Source organism: Orbicella franksi, chromosome 1 (genome assembly GCF_964199315.1).
Source record: "Orbicella franksi chromosome 1, jaOrbFran1.1, whole genome shotgun sequence".
In the NCBI taxonomy this organism is placed as follows: domain Eukaryota; kingdom Metazoa; phylum Cnidaria; class Anthozoa; order Scleractinia; family Merulinidae; genus Orbicella; species Orbicella franksi.
The window spans coordinates 20,692,440-20,717,439 of record NC_138145.1 but is presented as its reverse complement, the minus strand read 5'-3'; the positions used below and the strand labels follow the sequence as shown (position 1 = coordinate 20,717,439).

At 39.3% G+C, this 25,000-nt stretch overlaps 2 protein-coding genes across 3 annotated transcripts in view; one reads left to right on the top strand and one right to left on the bottom strand.

The window, feature by feature from the left end:
• LOC145496122 (unhealthy ribosome biogenesis protein 2 homolog) overlaps positions 1-23,828 on the bottom strand; it is a 30,403-nt gene extending 6,575 nt beyond the window's left edge. Inside the window, exons 1-26 of one of the 2 annotated variants that reach the window (XM_081475763.1) lie at positions 23,704-23,828; positions 22,859-23,021; positions 22,125-22,242; positions 21,842-21,976; positions 20,815-20,949; positions 20,388-20,578; positions 19,390-19,540; positions 18,418-18,494; positions 17,004-17,163; positions 13,744-13,829; positions 12,353-12,521; positions 10,162-10,247; positions 9,525-9,873; positions 8,625-8,849; positions 7,987-8,139; positions 7,320-7,489; positions 6,801-6,929; positions 6,127-6,296; positions 5,461-5,675; positions 4,179-4,283; positions 3,616-3,789; positions 2,967-3,101; positions 2,445-2,573; positions 1,124-1,368; positions 886-1,021; positions 1-328 (exon numbers count right to left, since the gene is read on the bottom strand). The exon at positions 1-328 is cut by the window's left edge and continues 35 nt beyond it. In XM_081475763.1, the coding sequence (XP_081331889.1) occupies positions 1-328; positions 886-1,021; positions 1,124-1,368; positions 2,445-2,573; positions 2,967-3,101; positions 3,616-3,789; positions 4,179-4,283; positions 5,461-5,675; positions 6,127-6,296; positions 6,801-6,929; positions 7,320-7,489; positions 7,987-8,139; positions 8,625-8,849; positions 9,525-9,873; positions 10,162-10,247; positions 12,353-12,521; positions 13,744-13,829; positions 17,004-17,163; positions 18,418-18,494; positions 19,390-19,540; positions 20,388-20,578; positions 20,815-20,949; positions 21,842-21,976; positions 22,125-22,242; positions 22,859-23,021; positions 23,704-23,722 (4,153 nt within the window). In that variant the 5' untranslated portion in view covers positions 23,723-23,828. The remainder of the gene's footprint in view (positions 329-885; positions 1,022-1,123; positions 1,369-2,444; positions 2,574-2,966; positions 3,102-3,615; positions 3,790-4,178; positions 4,284-5,460; positions 5,676-6,126; positions 6,297-6,800; positions 6,930-7,319; positions 7,490-7,986; positions 8,140-8,624; positions 8,850-9,524; positions 9,874-10,161; positions 10,248-12,352; positions 12,522-13,743; positions 13,830-17,003; positions 17,164-18,417; positions 18,495-19,389; positions 19,541-20,387; positions 20,579-20,814; positions 20,950-21,841; positions 21,977-22,124; positions 22,243-22,858; positions 23,022-23,703) is intronic. The other variant, XM_081475771.1, reaches the window with a different exon arrangement.
• A 137-nt stretch (positions 23,829-23,965) lies between these two features.
• Positions 23,966-25,000, top strand: part of LOC145496674 (sigma non-opioid intracellular receptor 1-like) — a 3,496-nt gene continuing 2,461 nt past the window's right edge. The window contains exons 1-2 of the mRNA XM_081476410.1: positions 23,966-24,156; positions 24,405-24,611. Coding sequence (XP_081332536.1) covers positions 24,027-24,156; positions 24,405-24,611 — 337 coding nt within the window. The 5' untranslated portion in view covers positions 23,966-24,026. The remainder of the gene's footprint in view (positions 24,157-24,404; positions 24,612-25,000) is intronic.

Here is a 25,000-nt window from a genome sequence, read left to right as displayed (position 1 = left end):
GCAGAGCAGGTTCACATCCTTCAAGTAATGACACTACAAGACAGTAACCCTGTTCGACAGCGTCATCACTCCATGAAGCCTTTCCTTGCTCCACTAATAACACCTCTGTCATTCTGCTTTGATAGTCGTCATTTTCCTTTTCAACATAAGACTCAGTATTCTTCGTAATATCGGTAAAACTGTTATTGTTAAGTTCGAGTAATCTCAAGAAGTGAAGCGTGGAGGCGAGAAGTCGAATGTGAAAATCATCTGGTAAATGTAGCTCCAGATTTGAGCGTGACAAACACACCACTTTGAGAAATCGGAGACTGGAATGTAAACTTGCAACCTGAGAAAAGAAGAAAACAAGTAATCAGTAATTGTTTAAGAACTCTACTTCAAGTACTTTTTGATAAATATTCATTATCAATCGGATATTAGAATCTGACGAGCCAATTTGATGGCTGAGTAATGCGTTAGCTCAAGGTTTACTGCAAAAAATCTAGTTCTCATATTGCTTCAGTAGGTTCATTTTGATGGTTCAATGGAGGGCGCTTATTGGAGAAGGAGCGCCTATTAGGAACGGATCCCTCATTTCCTTTTGAACACATACATCTGAATGTGTTACAATACTACTTAAATAAAACACAATAGATACTTTTGACTCAAGAACTGTAACAGATAGGGGCTCTGATAGTCATAACGCTCAACATTACTTTCAACTGAAAAAACAGACTTCATTCGTTTTTTCCAAGTCAATGACTTCCGTGTCACTTTCGATATTGGGGCGCTCATTAAAACCACGACACTCAATGGGGAGAGCTTATTAGAAAGGGGGCGCTTATCGAAAAGAGGGGCTAAATCGTATCATTATGGTAATGTAAACGGCAGGAAGCATAAATGTACCTCACTGTCGTTGAATGCAATTTCTAAACGCGGTAGGTCCCGCTTGAACACGTGATGAATGGCAGCTGTCAGTATGACGCCAAAGACATCCTGCAACTTGCATTCCTTGTAAACCTCCTTTACGCGCTTTAGTTTCCTAAACAGTCATCATATAAAACCATAACTAGTTATAAATAAAGTGACTAAGTCGACACTGCGGAGTAACAAAAAATATCAACAAAGTAATTTAGCCGAATACCTGGACTGTTCGGAAATTGCGTAAATGTGAAGTACAGATGTGAAGCAATCGATCAAAACGGGAGATTGACAAAGAACTTCGTGTAACGTGTTTTTGTCGACATCTTGATCTTTCTTTCCTTTCTGTTTTCTCTGTGATGCTCTGATAATTGCTCTCACTAACTCGAGCAGAGCAGGGCCAAGTTTTATTGCGACATCACAGGATATCCTTATCATTTTGCTAGAGGAGGTCTTGTTAGAGACAACCTGAAAAAGGACGTACCGGTAAACATTAATACCATAAATCCTCGAATTAGCGCCCGGGGCGCTTATTTCAAATTTATGAGAAGACAGGGGGCGCTTATTCGAGGGGGCACTTCATTGAGGGGGGGCTTATTAAATTTTTCCCAAATCGTAGCCTGACATGGTCATTTTTCAATACGTCATATCCGCATAAACAGCAACATAAGCTGTTTATCGACATAAAAAGCTGATCCTAAAGCTTATTTTTTTTCCAAACTTAACATGTTCACAAACTGAAACAATGTACAAATCTAATACTACACGATGAAAACTATACATCCTTTGTTGTCTCATTACTCGTCCACGAAATGGGGGGAGGGGAAGGGGACGCTTATTCGAGGGGGGGGGCGCTTATCTTGAATTTTGGCTGATAGGAGGGGCGCTTATTCGAGGAGGCGGGGGCGCTAATTCGAGGATTTACGGTACCACCTTTAGGAAGCTCCTGATCGGGTGATGCGTCTAGTGGTGCATAGTCATTTCTGCAGTATCGTGCGCACAAAGAGTATTCCGTCCCCGGCTATCGGTTGGTTAACACCCCGTCAACACTACGCCGGAGAAATTTGGAAACGGGGGTTTTCACTTTGAAAACGCATCAAATGTATTCCATTCACATCACGCCGGAGAAAGTTGAAAACGCAACAATCAAAGGTTATTTTAGATTTGTGTTTGGAAAAAGCTCGGGTAATGAAATAAAATGATTATCGTCACGTCATCGTTTTCGAAAAGATTCGTTCTCAAAATGTTTGCCGTCCCAGACTAAAACGCAACGCCGACGTTTTCAAGTTCCTGCGGTTTGAAGAGCGTTCTCGAAAAGCTCGTTTTCGTGACGGATTAGTGTGGACGGTAGGCCTAACCGTAGAGATAAGGCTGCGTTTTCAAATTTCTCCGGCGCAGTGTAGACGGGGCCTGAAAGTTCCATTTTGAAGGACCTGCAGAATTTTTATGTATATAAAAAATAACAATGTAATCCTCGGATAAAATGCACACTGTAGAATTGCCTTATCAGTATTTTCTACACTGTAGACGCATTATACACTTACTTTTTCACACAATGCTAGGATTCCTGCTGTTACACCTGAAACTACATGATACGAACTCATAATCTTCTTCAAAGAATTATTTGAACACTGTTGTACTTCTAAAGAAAAAGTCTGCAAGTCATCTTTCAGCTAGAGACAAAGGCGAAAATATAGCAAGCGTCAAATATACAACTATGATCTTGAGCGTCAAATATACAACTATGATCATTTTAGAAATAAAATGTTTACTTTGCTTCAAAGTACTAAAAAAATATCCCCTCACCTAACCCCCTTTTGGGGTGAAACCCTGCCTGAGAGGGGGTAGGGAGAAGTAGGCTATCCTCCAAGGCCCTGGTAGATTGCTTCCTTAAGTGTTTGCCTCCCTGGTGGGGTGTGTCGCGCGCGAAAGTTGTATATATTTCCCATTTCTGGCTGTCAATAAATATTGGCTGATTTCTTGGGAGCTAGTTTTGCTGACTGAGTCGGAGTAGATCTCATTAATCATAACACCTACTCTGTGGTTATATATATTATATTCGACACCTTTTGTATTGTGCTCTGGCCAGCATAAGCGGTTAGTGATGGCGGAGCTTTAAGCAGGTACTTGAATGTTGAGAAGAGAAGTCCTCTGGTTTCTTTGAGCATAACATCTATTTCATTCACAGACGCTTGATCCTGCTGAGATAAACAAGCTACAATATAAACTTCCGGTTTAACAGAAAGTCTTCTGAATACAATTTCGAGCTTGTATCAGTTTTGCATGTACAAATCGGTGCGCTCTATCGCTGTTAACTGATTGGAAACACATTTGAATTAATATTATAAAAAGGCTCTACCGTGCTTTGTTTTGTTTTAAAGCACACAGGGAACTGACGCAAGCCGATAGGCGAGAGTTCCTCTAAATTTCTCGAGTGCGCTCGTCACTTCCTTGTGTGCTTTATAACAGGACAAAGCAGTATCAAGCTTTTTTTGTATTTACTCTATAATACAGCTTTACAGCTGTAGAGAAACTGGTGTCAAGCAAGTTTTACACCTTGGTTGTGCATAATCCTTCCATCAACAATTACTTTACAAGTTCTTAGTGTCTGAATTCCTTCATTAAGAACACACACCACTTGCTAATTTTGTTTGACAGCTTTGCTGAGAAATTTCCCTCTCCTGGAACGGTCGTAAAGTCAATTTAAAACCTCACCATGTGGTGCTGTCGCCAGAGCTTGGTAGCCGAGCCGATGAGCCAGGCATGAAGAGCTTCAAAATCAAACACGTGATGTGATATAAACCTTCGTCTGGTGACGCAGCCATCAAACATAACTGCTAGAAGATGACGACTCAGCGCCAGCGACTTTAACAAGTCAGCGGAACAATCCTAAGACAGATGTTGTTACACATAAGTTGAATTATAAAGACGGTAGTAAACGTTTAAAGCTAAGTCCTGTTCAAAGCCAGAGCTAATCGTACCAAACAATACGGCAGAAGTCTTTGCTGAAGAGGTAATTCAAAATGGACCTTTTTCTTAGGATTATGTTCTGGGATGCTGAAAAAGCTCTTCACGACTTGTTCTTCTAGTTCCACAATCAAAACAGCTAGAGATTTGTCCGAACATACAGTAAGGATTTAATCTAGTAAAAAGCTTGTATTTATAATCGGTTAGGAGCCACATCATTCTTTATAACACATGTAATTACAAGACCACGCTCATAAAATGAGCGCTGAGTGAATTCGCGCTTGGTGCAATTACAGATGTTCAATAATCACCTGGAAAATGTTAGAATTTAGCAATACGTCACAGGAGAACAGGCCCATCAGGCAGCGAATGTGATTGTCATCTGACAGCCAATCAAGAGGTAGATGACCCAGAACCTGAGAGAAAAAGTGTACACGCCATTATGTATTAAGGATCATTATTTAAAGGAGTTTCATTAGGGCCAGGTACCAAGAAAATTGACCGGCTGTGAGGTTGGTTTTGCCTGCCTGGTTTGACCATCTTAAGGTCAGTTTTTGTGAGAAAGAAGAAGAGAGAAAGAAGTTTTGCCTGTCCGTGAAAACCAATTGCCTTCTTGCTAAAAACGTTAATGAAACCCCTGTATATACCATGGATCGACAGCGTTATTAATAACAAGTGCAGTGATTGGCAGACATTTCATAGGGCTACCGCTAGATGAAATTAAGCAAAGTTAAAATCAAGCCAATGCTGGCCAGCGGCCTATCTGATATGTGGGGTGGGTTGGGGGAAGGGGGTAATGTAAGGACTTCTAGGAGCAATGCCATGAGCTTTGCTTGTAGTAAATTGCTCTCCTGCTTGTTTGGTTTTCCTGCCCTCTCTCCCTCCCACTTAGGTACAGTAAGTGTATCTTCCACACACTGTCTTTTTACAGTGCTGTGTTGACTGTTGCCTGGAGGTGGACTGTGTCTGGGCTGCCATGGTAACCTCGCTGCAGAGGAGATTGCTGCCCTCCTCCTCTGCTACCTTGAAGGCATCTACCCTCCAATATTTCAATAGACCAATTTTGATATATTAAAATTCAGCCTAAAACAATAGACCTCAGCACGAGGCCCCGGGGAATAAACCCCACAAACTCTGCAGTTATTCCCCGGTGCCTCGTGCCGAGGTCTATTGTTTAAGGCTGAATTTTAATATATCAAAATTGGTCTATTGGCTTAGGGTTAAGTCAAAGTAATCACTCTAGCCAATCACAAAGGACACAGACAATCCAGTGAACCAATGAAAACTCCAAGTAAATTCATGTAGCTGACGTGAAGCGCGGGTGAACGTGTACAAGTGGGTCACGATTGGTTTTGGTTTTAATTAATTCTGAGTGAATAAAAAAGTAGCCCAAGTTTTTTGTGCCTGTAGTGTTGCCTACTTATGCAAAACCAATTACTTTTCGACACTCAGGTGAACACCACCCTTTGAATACGGGTTCCTTTTTTGGGAAGTATACTAGCTCTGAAAACGTTGTGGATTAATGTGGCATCCATTCTCTACAGATGGAAGGTAAAGACATACTGTAAAGAACTACATTGTAAAGGCGCTAACCTTCAACAGTCGATGGCATTCCGCAGTCGAAGCAATTAAGTTCATGACAGGAGCATCGGCGAACAAAAGACTTTTTGAGATATCAGCAAGTTCACAACCAAGCGTACGAAATTTTTGTACTCCAAAGCACTGTTCACCAGATGTCCGAGTTCCTTCTTGCACTTCTTCTTTATCCCGGTTTTCGTCGTCATTATCGTCATCAGAACTTTCCAGAGCTACGTGATTGAAAACACTTTTAAATCACCAGCTAAGTCATTTAAGACAACAGTGAATAAAGTAACAATGTATCATTTCAAGAGAACCAAAATACGACATAAGAAAGTCTACCTCGAAATCTTGTTACAACATGACATTAATATGCCACGTTCGAGATGTCAATATTCTAAAATGGTTCCGAGGCTTTCAGGACAAAGTTGCATTTTTTTAAAGTTTCCTTTGTCCCTCAGTTCCCAAAAGAGACTTAGAGACAAAGAAAACACCACCAAACATAGAAGTTTGTCCTGAAAGCCTCGGAGCCACGTTAGAATATTGATATATCGAACGTGGTCTTTTAAGGAACTGCTTTCGATAATTTCGTTGGCGTCAATAGTCTCATTTTACAACTTGATAAAGTCAACTGCATATAACAGTAAGGAGATTCCTTAACAACAAGTCAGCTGTATTTACCGTCGTGTTTATCATCTACATCTTCGTCATCACCATCGTCATCGTCTGTATCATCATCCATGGTACTACCATAATCAGGCGTTTCTTCCAAACTTCCAGTGTTTGAGAAATCCAGCGTTGAAATATCAGTGAGAGCTTTCATCAAACTGCCTCCTAAACCATCTACACTGCTAGAAAAACGAGAAACAAATCCAATGTTTTTGTTGTTTATCATGACTTGCCAATAACTGACACTATCTTCACTACTATCATTCCTGGCGTTTTCGAGCTCGTTTGGCTAAAAAAAATACGGCTCAAGAGCAGCCATAACCCAAAGAGGTAGTTAAAAGGCTTGTCGGAAGCCATTTGGACAAAATCTCTTGGACGAAAGGACGTCACGAAAACGCGGCCTGGCTGCTGAGTATTGTTCAAAATGGCGGCAACGATGTCGAGTTTTTGGGCTTCTTTGGAGACGAATTTCATAAGGAAAACCCGCACTTTCGAGGCTGAAACTTAGTTGAGTGGCTAAACTTAGTGCTTTTTCTTAGCATTGACAAAAAAAATACGTTTTTTGGAGTGACCTTGTCCTTTAAAACGGCATTGAAAAGTTCCAGCTCAAGACACTGGAACAACAAAAGGAAATTACGGGTACGTGTATTAAAAGTGACTGTGTACCAAATACTATTTTAACTAACCATTTAGACTCGATAGCTCTCTGGAGGTGTCCCCATAGGGCACACACCGTGCTGGACTGCATAGCAAGCACTTCATGAAAGCCGGTACTTTGAATCATCACCATGGAGATATCAATCATAGTGATACACCTAAAACATAAACAATATCCAATGAATGCAAGCTTTGAGCGTAAACATGGCGCATTCTTAAGTGGGCGACAACTGACACCTTTCAGTGTGCTCGTTACTGCACGTGTAGTCTTCTGATTGGTTAAAACGAACGGGAGAGTCTTCGGCACTTCGGTGGTTTTTTTGACGTTTTACCTCAAAAAGAGAGGGGAGGGGAGAGGATGGGGAGTGGATACGACATGAAACCAGGTTCTCAGGTATGAACGTGCGATCTTTCGCTCTCAGGTGGAAAAACTGTCGACGAACTATTTTAGTCTCCTCTCTCATCGCTTTGATAATGAAATAACATTGTAAAAGGAAATTACAAGTTGATCACTCCCCAAAGAGCTCATCACATTTAGACTAACATACCCTGGTTGTGCGTTTCCATTCATGTGTGTTTCCTGAGTGACAGTCTTGATGAGGAGACGAGCCACTTGTAGCTGCTGGTCAGCAGAACATAGAGGAAGCAGAACAACAGCATGCTTGCTAATCAAATCCCAGAGTGCAACTGAAACATTCCCTGGACTGATTGACCACTCCTATTAGTACCGGGGTAAAAAATGCATTACGAATTAAACTGCTGGAAAGGACGTTGGACATAATAATTACACTGGCACTGGGCGTCCATCGCCTTTTTGGTTCATCAAGTGGAAACCAATCTCAAGAATGAATTACAGGTTACTTGTTTGAGATTTGAATGCATGCCGTGACCGAGATAATTGTTTTATTCTCTTTTCATAAAAACATTATTCAATACTCATTAGTTTTTGGAAATGGTTAACCGTTCTGTAATTGCGCCTCAATTAAACGAAGCCGGCCGTAAAAAAATCAGTTTTTCTCCTCTATAGTTGTCACATTGTAACACATTTATATAACATCTGAAAAACTTTAGGTGAGATTGTTGTTCTGTCTTTATGCCGCTAATAGGTGCCAAGCTTTACTTTGGTTACAGTTTCCACTAGTTCAAGGCTTACAAATCCCCTCAAAAGTAAAACGCTGCGAGACATTTACTAAATTAAAAAAAAAAAACACATACTTGTCTATCCCAAGATGCACTGCACATAGGCCCATGATTGACACTGCAGCATACACTAGACACCAGTCTCTTTGGCATGCTCCCTTCAGAAACGCTGTCTAACTCTTTGTTCTTGAGTAGAATAGATCTGATATTCTGAACACACAGAGCACTCTACCAAAAAGAAAAGTACTGTTCAGAACTTCTTATAGTAAAAAATTTTCATTCGTCTATTCCAGCCAAGCACACGGCATCAAGTTCAGTTGGGTCTCTCCTCAATGTAGCCACATCGTTATCCGTCAGTGGGCGGTTTGCTTGGTTTATAGACAAAAATCCACATCATTTCCCTCTCAGTCTGTGTTATGGACGCTCATATGATTTTGATCTACATCTTAAAACGTTGTTAAAAAAACGTATTGCAGCTTTGCACTTGTATTGTAGTATTGTACAACCTGGCACGTTCCCTATTGTTTGAAGTCTAGGTTTTGACAGAGTGGAATACTGAATAAGAATTGCAGGCAAATTGTCCCTGTAAACTTCATTGACATGGAAAATAAAAAGCAATAGGAAATAGCAGTCGCGTGCTAGCAATAGGGTGAATCTCCACAGTCAGCTATGTTTCATAATGCGGTAAATTAACGAAATTATTTCTCACATACCTTGAGGTAGCAAAGCCTTCCTCTGTCTTTACTAAGCACAGAGATCAACTTCTCGTTTGCCTTTGCAGGAACAAAGTCGCTTATCTCGTCAATCCACATAATTGATGGTAATATCTTGGTTGTTTCGCTGTCGTCTTCGACAACATTAAACTTCTTCAGAAACAATTCTAACTCTCCTAAGGCGTGTTGCAATATCAAGATAGAGAAGCAGGCTGATTCTTGTTCCTACAAAAGATATCAAGCATTCGTTATTGAACATTTTTCTAAAAAGTCAGTGAACTACATTGTGCTGTTTCTAGCAAAGTGGTTGAACTGTTGTGGGCTTATAACCCCTTCTCGTAAAACACAGCTGATACGGAAATTTAACTTATCAACTTAACGAGTGTTTTCTCGGGAGTAACACATCCAGAAAATGAGTTAGACACTCTGCACCTGGATTTGGACAAAGAAAGGGCCGCGTTAGGTTTCAAAGGCTGGCGGAACTCTGTCGTTTAGCGAAGGACCGAGAACGTAACGAAAGAGATTACAAGTTTATGATGATGATGTACAGCTTCTGAGGAGCAATGTGACACTGTTTTGAGATGTGAATAACAGGCGAGTTTAAACAGCATAAGTAGTTTTACTCGCCACCAGAAACTGGACAAGGGCATGTATGTGGAGATGTCCCCTGGCTGGCGTTTTCTCTCTTTTAGCTTCTGCTTTGGCTGCCACCGTCATTTTGCACTAGGACGTAATCTCGTTCCCAGATCTGGAAACGAGATTAACTAGGACGCTAAGAAAACCTTGAAATATTCAGGTTGCTGAACTTGAAATATTAAATTCGCTGCCCTTGGAAAAGTAAAAATTACATATATGACTCTCCATTCAACCAGACAGATTAGCATGTGTTTGGATACTTACTGTTTCGTGCGCTACTTTTAACGACGTCTCGAACAAAGGATCAACAACATCTGTGACTGTGCGAAGCAGTAAAGTTCCTATAGACGACATAGAGGATCTTTTCTTGGCATGTTCTCCAATTCCTCCAAAGCTTATATTAACAAGAAATGCACTGAAGACAGAGGAAACATATTCCAGACTTCTTAACAAGGCCTCTAGCTGAGACGAAGATTTTTTCTTTTTCTTGACTAAAGCTGCTTCTGTTAAAGACGATATCTTTGTCAGGTAGTTTTCCACGATTTCGTTACAGAAGATGTTCCAGATGCTGGTAATTTGACCAAAGGGAAGTCCCTGGATGGCTTTACTGAATCTGCAACATAAAAACAATTTAACGGTAAACCACTCCCCTTGAAAGAAACGTTAAAGGCGGACTACCATAAAACAGATACGGACTACCATCCTCAAACGATAGTAGATCATGAATACGGACACTCATATCTGGTCAGCTTCCCATTTATAACATGACTGCATCTCAAGTCATGTGAGTCATCCGAGAAACAGGTAAAATTGCGTGTTGTTACAACATTATGTCCCAGAATATGAGAACTATGAGCGGAGTTATTTCGTGAAAAAAAAGGGAAAAAAAAAATTAACTTACTTCTGGTTGAAGAGTGGTTTCAAACCAGAATTGGAAACGTCCAGAGTTCTCATGGAGACCAAGACTGCCGAGACAAGTTTCTCAAACTGGATGAAAATAAAATTATTGTACAATAAAGTTGAGATTTCACAAAGAAAGTAAACTATACACTACAGTCACGCAGAAGTTTAAATTAAAGCTTGTTAGTTCCTGCAGCATTAACACTATTCCAACCGACTGGCACTTTAGTACATCGCAGGATACTTCAAGCAGTTTGTGAGGAAGCAAACCGTGAGAATATGAACATAATTTCACCTGCTGACTTGTTTTAACAATTGACTCCAGATGATGGTGCACATTTTGTACTTATGGTTAAGGGGAGGCACTGTTTGAGGAAATTGCCTTGTCCAAGAACAGGTAAAATTGAAGAACAATTCCCAAAAGATCAAGACGAGACAAGCCTATTTTACCGTCCAAACAGGATCAAGTAGATAGGTACCAACGGTACGATAGACAGATTTACCGTTTTCAACTGAAAAAGTTTTGACTCTGTTTTCGGTAATTTTCGGTCTACTTAACACTGTCTACCGACTGACGGTAGTGTGTCGGTAACCTGTCGGCTGACAGTTGACCGACAGGTTACCGACAGCCAAAAATGGAAGCCATTGTTCACTACAGAACACAGCAAACGCATGCTCTCTACATGTATCTCTTTCACGCTAAAGAGACGGCAACCCAAAATTTAGCTTATAAATTCAAACTCCACACTCCCAATAGGATACAAAACACTGATCTCTGTACCGTGGCATGTACATGTACATGTACACAATCGACTTGAGCTTTTCAGGGGTTAGCTTAAGTATCAGGCCTGAAGTACTTTTTCCTCCTCTAACTCTCTTACTTTCGAAAAGTTTGATATTCAGGCTATTTAGGGGTATTACCTAAGACCCTCCAAGAAATCTCAGGTGCAAGCGTGGAAAAAATAGTGAGTGTGAAGAGACTTCAGTTGTAAAGACTACCCTGACCAGGCTCAAACCCACACCCTCGGTCAATCGTTTCCGTGTCACATGGTCCTAGGCGATAAGAGCCATTCGTCTCGGATACGCCACCGAAATCAATTGACCGTGAAGGCCTAGGAGAAAGCCGTACATGAACTAGGCAAAGTTAACTCTGGGGGACTCTAAGGAGACCCCAAAGAAGTCCTTCAGAGCCATATTTATGATGCAAATTGTGCGAAGCTTAAATTACTGAACACAGCATACCTGTAGTTCGTATAGTGTGATCGTCCGGGTGAGTGTAGTTCCGAAAAGAACTGTTGTTGGTGACTGACGTTTCGACAACCTGAGCGGAAGTCATCTTCAGAGTCAAGTGAATAGTGTTTGTCAGTCGATGATGTTGTAAGTCTGGTCCGTTGAACGTGATTGGTCAGTATAGCCATGATGGTATTGGCTGAAATACTCGTGTAAAGTTTGTCATCAGTCATTGGTGGGTTTCGATCCGTCTATTGTTAGTCAAGTAGGTCGGTTTTTGGTCCGTGTATTGTTAAGTCGGTCTGTTAGAAGTCCGTTTGTCGGTTTCGTTTCTGTCGTGGATAAGTCGTTTGTAAGGCGCCGGTAGTTGTTGACATCTGTTAAGAGGCGTTTGTTCTAGGTAAGTGTACCAGCTTTCCAGAGTCAGTCGTTGAAAATAGTTTGTACTGTAGGTTAAGCACTGAGCAGAGTCCCAGTCAATGTTGTGGTTTGTCAGTTGATGATGTACAGCAATGTGATTGTTGGCATCACCATTTCTCGTGGCTCGTTTGTGTTCAGTCAGTCTCGTGTTAAGGTTTCTGCCAGTCTCACCAATGTAGGAAGCCTGGCAGTCGGAGCATTTGATCTTGTAAACTGCTCCCTGTCTGTCGTTAGGTTCGTCTCTGTCTTTCACGTTGGTCAGTAAGTGTCGTAACGTAGCTGTAGGTTTGTGGGCTACACGAATGTTGTAGGGCTGTAGGATCCGTGAGATGGTCTCAGAAGTGCCCTTAATGTAAGGTATAGTCACTGTAGTAACAGGGGTAGGGTTCCTGTTCGTAGCGTCAGCTTCAGTAGGTCGGTAAATATTTCTTCTAATAAAGTCAGCGTTGTAGTTGTTTTTGTGAAAAACAAACTACACTCACCCGGACGATCACACTATACGAACTACTGATGCTCCTGGGTTCAAACCATTTACAGCATACCTGTCGTAGCTGAACATAAGTGGAGATGAGAGAAGACATCAAGGATTTTTGCGCAGCAGGAGTTGTGCCTCTTGTTTTCCAAAGCATCGTCCATATCACTTCTAAGTGTGGCTCAAGCAAGGAATGATTGAGTTTCAAAAGAACATCAAGGCACTTGAATATGGCTTCACTGGAAGCGCATATAAAATAATATAAGAAAAAATGCAAAAAGCATCCCAAATACTCTGACAGTTTTATTACCTTTGTTTTCACACAGATGAAAAAGAGTTGAAATTATGTTTGATATCACATTTCTTTTGAAGCAAACGAGATAGAAACATTTTGATCAAATTTCCCCAAGACCATTCTGACAATGAGTAATTCTATCACCCTTTTCATGGAATGTTTGTCCATCAAATGGATACCTGCTGCTTTTAATCTGCTGATAACATTTACATGTACAGCTGGTTTGAGAAAGGTTACTCTTCACAAGTGTAACAGCGTACGCCGCAAGGCCGAAAGGTGTTATGGCTAATGGTGGTTCACTGTTGCTAAACAGTTGACGTATGCATGCTCTCTCCTTCCTTCTTGCTGAAACTCTCTGAGCCTCAATCAAGTAATTGAAATAAAAACACTACCCATAATACATTTAAACATTGTTGCATAATATGCTTTGGCCCTTCCACAGGACAATCTTTGCTGAAAAAGCCATATACTTCTAGTTAGAGATAAGTACTGTGAGAGTAAAGCGTCTTGCCCAAGAACACAATGTGAAAAGTGTGCAAACAGAGAAGTGGTGTAACATGCATTGTTTGCCTCCAGATCATGCTATTTAACTATTAGATCCGTGGCCCTTGAGGGCGAAGGGTCTAATTGTTTTAGTATCACCCAACTAGTCGGACAGAAAAGGTAATAATAAAGTTAGCAAATGCAAGTTGAAGAAATATTTATTTCGGAATAAAATGAAAGAAAGCGTCACGCTCGATGGCGCCAATTTCGCTACTCGAGGACTATTACTAATAGTCCCCTAGTAGCGTAGCCAATCAAAATGCAGGATTTGCATTAGTCCACTAGTTGGGTGATACTAATATATATTAGACAGCATACATCTATAGTTTCTATCACGAATGCTGTTCTCTGATTGACTACACTACTCACTAGCTATCTACTCTGTTGTAGATAGTGAGTAGCCTAACAGTGTTCAGTTGTTAGTTTGCGTTTTCGAAGTGTCTGTGGAGAAGGTTTAGTATACATAAAGTCTTTAACAACTAGTAGATTTACAGAGGCCAAAACAATTTGATTATTCACTCTTGATTCTGTTGTGATAGTCGACCCGGGCTGCACCCTCGTCAACTATCACACGATAGAAATCTGATCGTTAAGTAGTAATCTATATGGCACACAACACTTACCCAGGCACTTCTGTTTGAATTAAAACTTCCACAATGTTTTTGAACAAATCAAACTGCACTGAGCCATTCAAACGGTCATCTGGTACCTTAAAAGAAAGAGAAAAGCCTGCATGTAGACATCTCCTACATGTATTTCCTTTGTCCACAGAAAAGGGAACGTAGAGAAAGAAAGAAACATCAGCATGCAGGCCAAAAAAGAACTACACTTGTACAAGTTAGGATAGGATCACCCATGTATCTGTTAGACCACTCTCATTTGCTTGTTAATCAGTTATTCGTAACCTGTGTACTCAGTACTTTACAACTACTCTGAAAGCTCAAAGTAGTAACAGCTTATAGTTGATGATGAGAGGCGAAGTCCTGAGCCAACTATTTAAGTGGTTTGCTGTTAGACAAGTACACTGTACATGTACAGTGTACAGCACATACTCTAAATGTAACCCAAAGGGACATGTTTTTATTAAAAACTAATATTGGCTTTAAACATCCTTTCGTATTACAGTGGAACCCGTTATTGTGGCGACCACCTCGTTATTACCACCACTTTATTCTGTTGGTGTTATACCCCTTATACCCCTTATACCCTTCTAGAGTGTGTGCATTGTCACGTAATAGAAAATAAAATCAAAAACCATTCATGGATAAATTCAAGAAATTGTGATATTATAGCCGATAAATAAAGACAACAGTTTTCCAAGTTTAAGGTGTGTGCATTGTCCCAAAGTTGAGATATTTGTCAAAATGTTCCGCGCAAAATTATAGAGCCTAGTACCTCCTTAGTCCTCCAATATGGCAGCTGGAAAATAGTGTAAACATCTGGAACTTACTTTGGCTATCTAGACAACTGATTATTTGAACCAAACAAAAAAAACATTTGCAAAAGCACTTTTCCTAATACTTCAACTCCTAAAATGGCTAAAAATCACGAGATAAGTGTATATCTTTCCACAAATGCGATCTTAGCTTCATGCCACGCTCCGGAACAACTCCGAAATTCAAAATGCGCTGGTTTCCAAACGAAGGACGCTATTGAGCTGGGAAGTTGTAAACAGATATAAATTTAGTACCTCTTATGCCTGATGAGGATAAAACCTCTAGGGGCTCTCTAGTTTTGTATTTGAGAATTTGATGACGTCACATGGACACACTCTATAAATCTTATACCCTTACAACCTTATACCCCTTTACCCTTACGCCCCTTTATACCTCTTATACCCCAATACCCCCACAGTGACTTTGATAAAAAAAAATTACAAAACATTCTAGTTTTGTTTTTCCCAAAAGCCGTGCAATAATTACAACTAAGTTTCTCTTCTTATACCCTTATACCCTTATACCCTTATACCCTTATACCCTTATACCCTTATACCCTTATACCCTTATACCCTTATACCCTTATATCCTTATACCCCTTATACCCCTTATGGCTTTAAGGTGATTCCTTAGTATGGCATTGCGTATCCCAAACTGTGGACGATTTTTGCGTCATTAGCGTAAGGTGATTCCTTAGTATTGCATTGCGTATCCCAACTGCGCACGATTTTCGCGTCATTAGCGCGCGCCACAAAACGTAAGAGATTTCCCTCAAACTAAGCTCGATAACGAAATAAATGCTCATTTTCTCTTAAACGAGTACGGTGACCCCCACTTTCTACTTCATAATTTCAATGAGAACAATATCCTCAATAACTGAGAAAAAAATTAGCAGAAATCTATGGCTACTTTTTTGGCAAATGAAATAAAAACTACAGAGGGAGACATTACGGGCCCAACAGCGTATGTCCAAATTATGTTTCCTTAAAGGATAAAAAAATGCAGGGTATTTGAGGACATTTTTCCTGGGACGTAGATGAATAAACAACCAAAGAAAGTTAAACTCTGGGTGATATAACACACTGTATTGAAAAATAATCGAGCTTATTTGTTAAAAATGGAGATTGCCAAAAGTCACCTAAATAACCGCATTTGTCAGCATTGTGGCGTGAAAACAAGCACGGTAACCCCCTCTTTTTACTACGTTTTTAATATCTCCTTGTCCTGTAACAACAGCATACCAAGTTTCATCGGAAATCTATGGCGGGTTCTTTTACTAGGGAATCACCAAGTAAGAGTGTGTCCAGGAGAGAATTGGGCAGCAGGTGATGCAACTTCAATCCCTGATTTCTTTCAAACTTGGCACAAGTGTTGGGTTTGGCGTGTGAATGATTATGGCAAAAAAGGATCGAAATGTTTTATCCCCTCTAAGTTAGGGGGGACCCCCTGCAAAAATGGTCATTTGACACTTATTTATGCATAATTAATTAGCTGTCTTTGGTTTAGTATTTCTTCAACAAGAATAGTGCATATTTCGTAGTGTTGTTTATATGGCAAATATCCACAATCAGCAACAGCAAACAAACATCATTCTAACGTGGATTGTGAGAATCATCACTAACGTTCTCAAAAATGCCATAAAATGTTTGGAGACTTGAATATTTTTTTCTGTGCTGGCGTACTGTTTACGATATTTGGCCATTTCATGAACATTCAATCAAGGAAACACAAAAAAGCCGTTTTTCTGCCGTAACATAACTCGAATTCCCCAAGAAATATCTAGCATTTTCTTAAAAATTTTCTTTAAATTTTTCTTAACAATTTTCTCCAAAATTTTCTTCAAAATTCGGAGAAAGGTAGTAGAGGAAGTAGTTAGTAAAGGAGAATTTGTCCCCTCTACTAACTATGCCCAAACACTTCTGTGACCATTTTGAAAAATTAAGTAATGGCTCTCGCTATCTGCGTTAGAATGATGTGTAATTGCAGTTGCTGATATGCACCTTACTTAAGACGAAGCCACGGACGAGATAAATCCCACTGCCTAGTTAAAATAAATTACTGGGCTTTGAGACTGATAACTGTAGAACATGATCCAGTAGATTCCATTTTCATATGGTTCTTCTTGTCGTTAAAATACTGAAGCAACGACAGTTAATAGGTGTCAAATAACCATATTTACCGGGACCCCCCTAACTTGGAGGGAATAAAACATTTTGACCTTTTACTTTGCCATAAGTGGTCCGAACAAAAGGTTAGTCAGCCATTTTTTTTATTTAAAGAACCCCTTTAAAACAACCACCCAGTTAATATGGCCAGATTTTTGTGGCCCATTGATGACCAGATTAACAGGGTTCTACTGTACTCCTATATTTTCAGGTAATTTCAGGCATGGCCACTAGCCATTGGATTATACATTTTGGGGGGCATGTTACATGTATGCTACCCACCTGGTAAATGTCATAATTGAGTATGCATTCCAGCAACTGATGGAGCAAAGTAATGATAGAAGACATAACATGTCTGCACCTGCCATTTAGTACACTCATCAGCTGACAGATTTCACTGAAAAAGTCAAACTCCATTGCCGATGTGGATGAATGTTGTTTTCTGAAAGATAAAACATAGAAATAGTAATAAAGGTCATGATAAGTAAATCACAAAACTTTAGGCTTACATAATTATTATTTTTTAATATTCAAAATAAACTTCTTTGAATATTATGATAAAAAAACCCTTAATGTTTTGATTTGTAAAATCGATGGCACTATTACCCAAAGAAAAAACAATTATTTTCATTATCATGGTAACTGCGAAACAATTTGTAATAGTAATTGGACCGAGTGGAGTACAATTCAGGGAAAAATGGTGCAAGTAATTTCAAAATCGAACGAGGGCGAAGAGCGAGGCCGATTTGAAATTATGAGCATGATTTATCCCAGAATTGTACAACACGAGGTCCAATTACTAATTAATCATATCTATAACAAATTTCGGAATTAAAAATGTCTTTTAAAAACTTCTTTTGAGCAAACACATCTGTAGCGCTTTTCATAAGTTTTGAAAACTGTAGGAAACATTGTGAAGGAAGCCATTAAAGCGTGCGTAATTGACGTGTAAATCATGTGGGTATCCAGTTAGAGGTATCTAATTACAAAAAGTTCAAATTGGATACCTGTAATTGGACACCCACATGATCCTGTGCAAATTACGTGTTAAATAGGCGCACAGAGAGCCAATCACGATTGAGAATTTTATCATAGACACGATTACTAAATTAACAGAACCCTTGGTTTCAAAACTTATTAGTGATGCACATATTCCAACAGGTATTGTCAAAGATACACATGCACCTTGACAGACATCTTCTAAACATACCCTTGATTAAATTACCAGCCATCCAGGAGGGAGTAGAAATACATTTACTCCTAGTTGCTTAATGCTGCAAAAACTGGGTTAAACTCTGGTAATGTGCTCAACACAAGACTGCATGCCGTGGGTCCTACTATGAGTGTATACTTGGAATCAAGAACAATGGGCCTGTGTTGGGCATACTACTGGAGTTCATCAAAGTTTCTGTGGCATTAAGCAACTAGGAGTACTTCTACTCCCTTCTGGATGAGAAGCAGTCCATTTCAAGGTTACCCCCAGTATCAATTCAGTGGTACCCATTATAACACTTGGGTGGAGATAGGAGCTGTGAGGTAAATAATTGTCCTGCCAATTAGAGCACAGTGCAGTGATCTCAGCCAGGGCCTAAAGCCAGACTGCTTGATCCAGAATCTAGCATGCTAACCATCAGGCTACGACACCTCTCAACATCGTACATCATCTAAAGGCAGGGGCTGCTCCATGTATACCAACCTGCTGGCATTGATGAATTCTTTATAAAGGAGAGGAAGTATTGCTAGGGTTGCCTCTTTTGTGCCACTAATGTTAATCTAATGAAAAACAAAATACAACAACTTAAAAAAATGTGTACATGACCTGAACTTTCCAAACAAGGTAATTTATGGTGCTTTTAAGTGACCCACAGAGTGTAACTTTAGTTCAACACCCTAATATCTACATGTACAGTGCAACTCAGATATAAGCGAACTACGCATAAGTGTATTATTATACGTGCGTATTTTGTGCATACGCGTATGTCAATACACGCACATATGTGCGTATATACACGCTTATATGTCTCTTTGTCATTCATTCCCCTAAGTTTCTTTATATGATGCGTTGTTGGACAAACAAAGGACATTTCTGGAATGAAAAAGCATGAGGCTCCAACATGAAATTTGTATATTGTGAAAAAGGTCAGTGAAAGCTTAAATACATGTGCAGCATTTTTCCACTGCTGTCAATCATACTGTAATCATGATGAAAATCAGTGAACCCAACCCATTGTTTGAACCCACTAAAATTAGCACATTTTTATGGAAAGATCTGTCAAGATGATTAATAGTAGAATAAATGCAAGCATTGATTGAGCAGAGAAATTTAATTACATGTACACAGTCAGCTAATTCCTTTTGTCCATTCACAAGAGGAACTTCACCACTAAACTGAATTTAATGATATCCAAAACAATACAAACCAAACATCCCACTGTGAGAACACAAAAGGAAGTTGTCACACTTACCATGTACATGGACATGTACAGTTGGACATATTATGGATTGCTTAACATACATGTAGACATGTATCAATCACTTTAAACAATTAAAAAAATATATGAAGAATAGTTGTCTTCATAATATCTCTACATGTAACTATTAATACTGATTTAAGAAACTAACATGATATTAATACAATGTATTTTACCATTTGCAATGAATAACATACTTTTGTGACAGGATCTGTCATTTCCCACAACTTCTCAAAAAGAAGCCTTGGATAGCTGTAAATTCTTGGTTTCTTGCTGGCAGGCTCATCAGAATTAATTATTTTTTCCTCTTGTACCTTTAAGGCCTGTGGATACTCTGACACGTGATCCCTGTAAAAGATTTTAAAAATAAATAAAACTACAGACAGAGGCAAATTGTGTACAGCTCGAGAAGATCTCTCCACTGTCAATTCTCCAGCTTGAAAATAATAATTATTATGTACCTCAATTTCACCAAGTCTGTAACGGTATATGACAGTACAACTCTGCAGATCCACTAGGCTAGGACTCTGCAGGCCAGCAAAGATATGGGTCTGGCCAAGGGTGAATGCAGAAGCCAGGACCATTATTATCAATGGCAACACAGAGATATTCTTTCCAATTTTTTCTCTCCCAGGGAGGGCAGCTTTATAGCACAGCCTACAAATCTGCATGCCTGAAAGTCTACTGGAGTTATTTAATGTAAGCCTGCCTCAAGTCAGTAAATGTGGAGGCCTGCAAAGTCTATTTTTTATGTACATGTATGTAGACCCACAGAAAACATGTACGCTGTATGACATTTGCAGATTGTAAACTGCAGATTACATTTAGGCCTAAATACATGTAGCACTCTGATAATTGCCTGCATAACAATCCAATTAGCTGAATATCACTCAGGTTAGCCTTAATATCTCTCAGGTTAGCCTGTTTAGGGTTAGTTATATAGCTCTCAGAAATGAAAATGTGAATACAGTACTATTAGTTAAAAACTCTAAAGCTGGCAGTCAGCAAATTACACAGATCTATGTTCAAGTTAGGTCTACATGTCAGCAGCTTCTAAGCAGGCAGGTCTACAAGTCAGCAAGTTTGCAGCAGTGCAAGTGGTGTCTACATGCATCCAAACACCTGCACATCTGATATGTGTAGGTCTGTTCACACTGTTTGTAGGTGAAATATTAATTTCTGACTAATATCTTACTTGTGAAAGAGAGATCTTGCTAATGCTAACTCCACCAAATTAGTGATACCTTGGGTCTTTCTTACATGCCAGTTCTCTGACTGATCTTCACGTTGATCCGTAATGGAATTCCTGAGCTCCACAGTGTCCTCAAACATATGATGCAGGATGACTAATGGCTCAAGAAGTTGTTGGCACATGGATGTAAAAACCTACAGAAGGACAAGTACATGTAGACGTAAAAATTGATCCATAATATATACAGAATACATGTACATACAATCTTGAAGGTAGCATTAATTATTATTTATTTTGTAAACATATACATGTACATGTATATGCACCTGTACAGCAAAGGTGCTAACAGTATAACAGCAACTCTAAGTTATTCAATGTGTATTTGTTAATTCATAAAATCAGTTTTGTTACCAGCAAGATCATTGCATACCTTCCGTTGATTGGCTTGCTGTCTTTGAATAAAGAGATACTTTTCTAAGCAGACTTGTACCAACAAATGAAGCTCTTTGGATTGCTCCAGACATATTGGTACAAAAAAGGATAGTAATGCTGATAAGAAAGACACCTAAAATAGAGCAAAAAGGTATTAATAAAGATTACAAATGCATGCACAATTGTACAGTTGAACCTCTGCTACTGGATGTGTTCTGTAGACAGACAGCACTAGTAGGTAGAAGGATACCAAGTCATAGCCCCAGTCACATAAAAGCACTCCATTTTTAACCTACATGTACCTTAGCGAGGTTATCATTTGCATGTCAAAAGTTATTTGGGTTTGCAGATACTACACTAAAATCCTTAAACAACTTGCACCACTTTTTCATCCAATCAGAAGTTAAACCAAAACCAATCATGACTCGTTCACACACGTTTACCTCCACTTTGCGTCAGCTACATGTAATTACTTTGAGTTTTGAATGGTTCACTGTATTGTCTGATGTGTGTCCTTTGTGATTGGATAGTAAGAGTGATTATATATGCTTTAGTTTTGGTTTCACAACACTTAATAATTGGAAACCACTCTAAGTAAACATCTCTCCTACCATATAGATACAATGTGAATACTTTTACACCTCACAAACCAGGGTATATGTACATTTGAATATGCTTACTGGAGGTTTGACTGTACGTGTGTCAATAGACCATATTCGTATTCCTGGCATTGGACTGGAACTAGCTTGCAACTGAGGCTAATGCGTGGAGTCTTTTCAAATGCAAATGACATTATCTCTTTTTAATGATATTCCCCCACATGAGCCTCCATTGCAGGCTCGTTCAAGTCCAAATGCGAGAATACAAATATGGCCCATTGAAGGATTAAAACATGGAAAGCATACGCGTTAATTTACAGTTTACATGGCAGTAACAATTTATAACCAACTCCGCATCTTTGTACCCAACATAAATGTTATGAATTTGGAACTACTCATAAATAAGGCATCAACCTAAATACTCACATAACTTTCAAATTTGGCCAGCACAGAGGCTGCAAGTTGAGGAGTAGACATAAGAGCATAACAACACTCAATGATGATATTGATAGAGCTTCCATTGTGAACAGGATCTGTACATGAAAATATGTCTGCAAATACCTAAGAGCAATTAAGACTTCAGGTTATACATGTACAGGTCATGTAACTTACAATTTAATTAATATGTATTTACTTTAAAAAAGTGACAAAATTTTCACAGCAGCTATGAATTAGCATGCTACAACTAAGATGTGTATTATTTACAAACCTGTATAAGTTGTGGTTTGAGGGTAATGGAATGTTTTGATTCAGCAAAAAGGTCTTTGCTCTTTAAAGCATGAAGCAGCAATTCCCACAGACCATTTAACACATCATTATTGCCTTCTCTGTGAAGCAAATTCATAGACTTTAGGGTTGGGTAAGACAGTCAACTACCATGGATGTACTTTAAGTTCTCCCATATGCAACATGTACAGGCTTACAACACTACATTGTATGCAACACAATTTGCATATTACAGTAAATTATTGTCAAATTCAAACCTGCAATTTGATCGGGATAATGGTTTACATGTTCATTGTACATGTATATATAGTCACAAAGAGGACAACAGGGCTAGTCAGTAAACCGTATGGTGCCCATTAAATCATGCAGTCACTTATTAGTTAGTACACATACATGTAATATACATTGGATAGCAAGCCTCAACAGGTTTCAGTTTGAGTGGCTGCAGATAATTTTGTAAGTCATGTTCTTTGAAAATATGCTTTACTGTCACATTATCTTAAAGAGTAATGTCTGTTCAAGGTAATAGATTTATCAAATATCAAAGTGCAAGTTATTATTAATAAAATAATAACCTTATTTGTTCAATGAGTGATTACAATCAGAAAAAAATTATCAAAGCACTAGCAAACTGTTGTGCAGCCTCGATAAATATACATTGAAGGTGGGTAGGGATGGAGGGGATAAAAGACTAAAGTTGATGTTGTCAGTTCTTACTGTACTCCTTTTTTGTATCCTTTAAGAATTTCTTGCACAGTCCAGTCAAGAAGAACTTTCCGTTTGTTTGGAATCACACAGTCAACAGAATCCCAAGCATTCTTTGCTAGTAACAACTTCTCATCCCAAACAACTGTGGAGTCTTTTAGCTTGGAATAGATCCCTGTAACAATACATGTATATGTCGCAATTATCACTCTCTTAATTAGTAGCAGATAGCATCATCTAGACTGAGATCATAACTGCTAATCAGTCATTTTACTTTCGTAAACTTTAAAAATGTTTAGCATCTCAAGTCACTACAGGTCTGATTAACATACAATTACATGTAAGGTTATCTTTCCATCATTCCCTCCTGAACATAATTTTCAATACAAACTGTTCTTGTGCAGAGTATTGGAGAAGTTGGAAAAAAACTAACAAAGCTACAATCCATGTTCTGTTCCAAGGCCCTGTTTCAGGTGTACATGTACATGCACTTGGTGATATCTTTTGAGAAAGTAGGATAGGATAGGAAGCCTTTATTTCAACATGATGAGTTTTAAAGCTAAAAGCTTGTGGGGTCGTGTATGAAATGAGTGAGGATATTCAAGAATGTTGTGGTTCTGTCCTCGTATACCGCTACACAAGAACCGATACAAAAGACCCAACAATACACACCAGCTAATCTAAAGAGAAGCTCATAACGAAAGGTAGTACAATGGTCATTCCCTCAGTGTGCCGGACTACCGGTACACCAGGCCGGATTATGGATTTGTTCAAATGCGTGCACACGTGTTAGCAGACAAAGGCAACTTCAGGGTTTTTGCTGCTGTATCTGCCAAAATGGCACAATGCATCATTACCTTTCAAACTTGACTTCATTATTCAGCGAGAAAATGCACTCTTGGGACAACTAAAGTGTTTCCTACGTTCATATAAACTCCTATTTATGCACGGTTCGTCCGCCAGGCCAGTTCGTCCGCCATAGTTAATCACGACCGAGGAATAGACTGGGTAGAGTTACGTGGGTATGTACATGTGCCACCGCTGTTCACTGCTGTTTCCTCGCGGGCGATCGAGGTCACCCAAATGCTGAAAGGGTCTGGTCTCGGGTTTGGTAACAATTTGTAACAACACCCCACAACACGGAAGAGAGTCGGATGAGTGAACGAAAGAGCCTCACACCATGTCAGGTTTTACTTATATCATTGTTATTGGCTTTGCAATTTTTGGCATTCATCATTGGTTAAAGAATAAACATTATCTTTTTGAGCCAGAGGATATTGCAAAGATAGCAAAGCGGCATGTGGGAAACGGTAAGTGTTTAGAATCAATGTAGCACCCTTGTCACAAACGTACTGAATTATGGCGCAGACAGAGACTGCAGACAACTTGTGGGCCTAAATAGCGCTCTGAGCAGCCTGAATATTACTCAGGGTAGCCTGAATAGCACTCAGATTAGTATTGTAGCTTGTTTACGGTTAGTTCTCGGTAAAGGATTTTATTTAAGTATGCATGCAGTCTGCAAAATGGTGATTTTTATTATCAATTATATTCTTCATAGACCAAAAGCAAAGCATAAATGCAAAGTATACAAAGATCGCATTGGAACTTGAACAGAAGTATCCAGGTCATATCCTGTCTGAGGGGGCTAGAGAATGGCTGTTCATGAATGCAGGTGGCTGGACAGGATCTGTTTACATATTACATGCATCTGTTACTGAATATGTACTGTTCTTTGGTACGGCAGTTGACACACAGGGACACTCAGGTATTATGTGTGATAAGATTATAATTTAAGGTGAATTTCAGCAAGCCCTGGCATTTTCCTCTTGAAACTTTGAAACACTTTTTATACCTAATCATACCTGGTCAAGCCATGGTTCATATTGTGGCCAGACGTAGACTAGCCAAAATACCCACAGCAAGTCCAAATGAGCCTGATATGCTGCCAAAGTGTACCAAAAAGATATGATTAGGTATTTACCGTGCCCAAATTTGGCCAAGATAATCATAGCCAAAGCAGGTCAGTGACTTGATATCACAAGATACTAGGAGACATGGCTTCTGATTGGCTAATTGCAAATTTGGGTATAGAAGACAGAATAACCAACAGCGCTCCCTCCCTTCGTAGTTTTGGAGCACAGAGGGCCAGCCTTT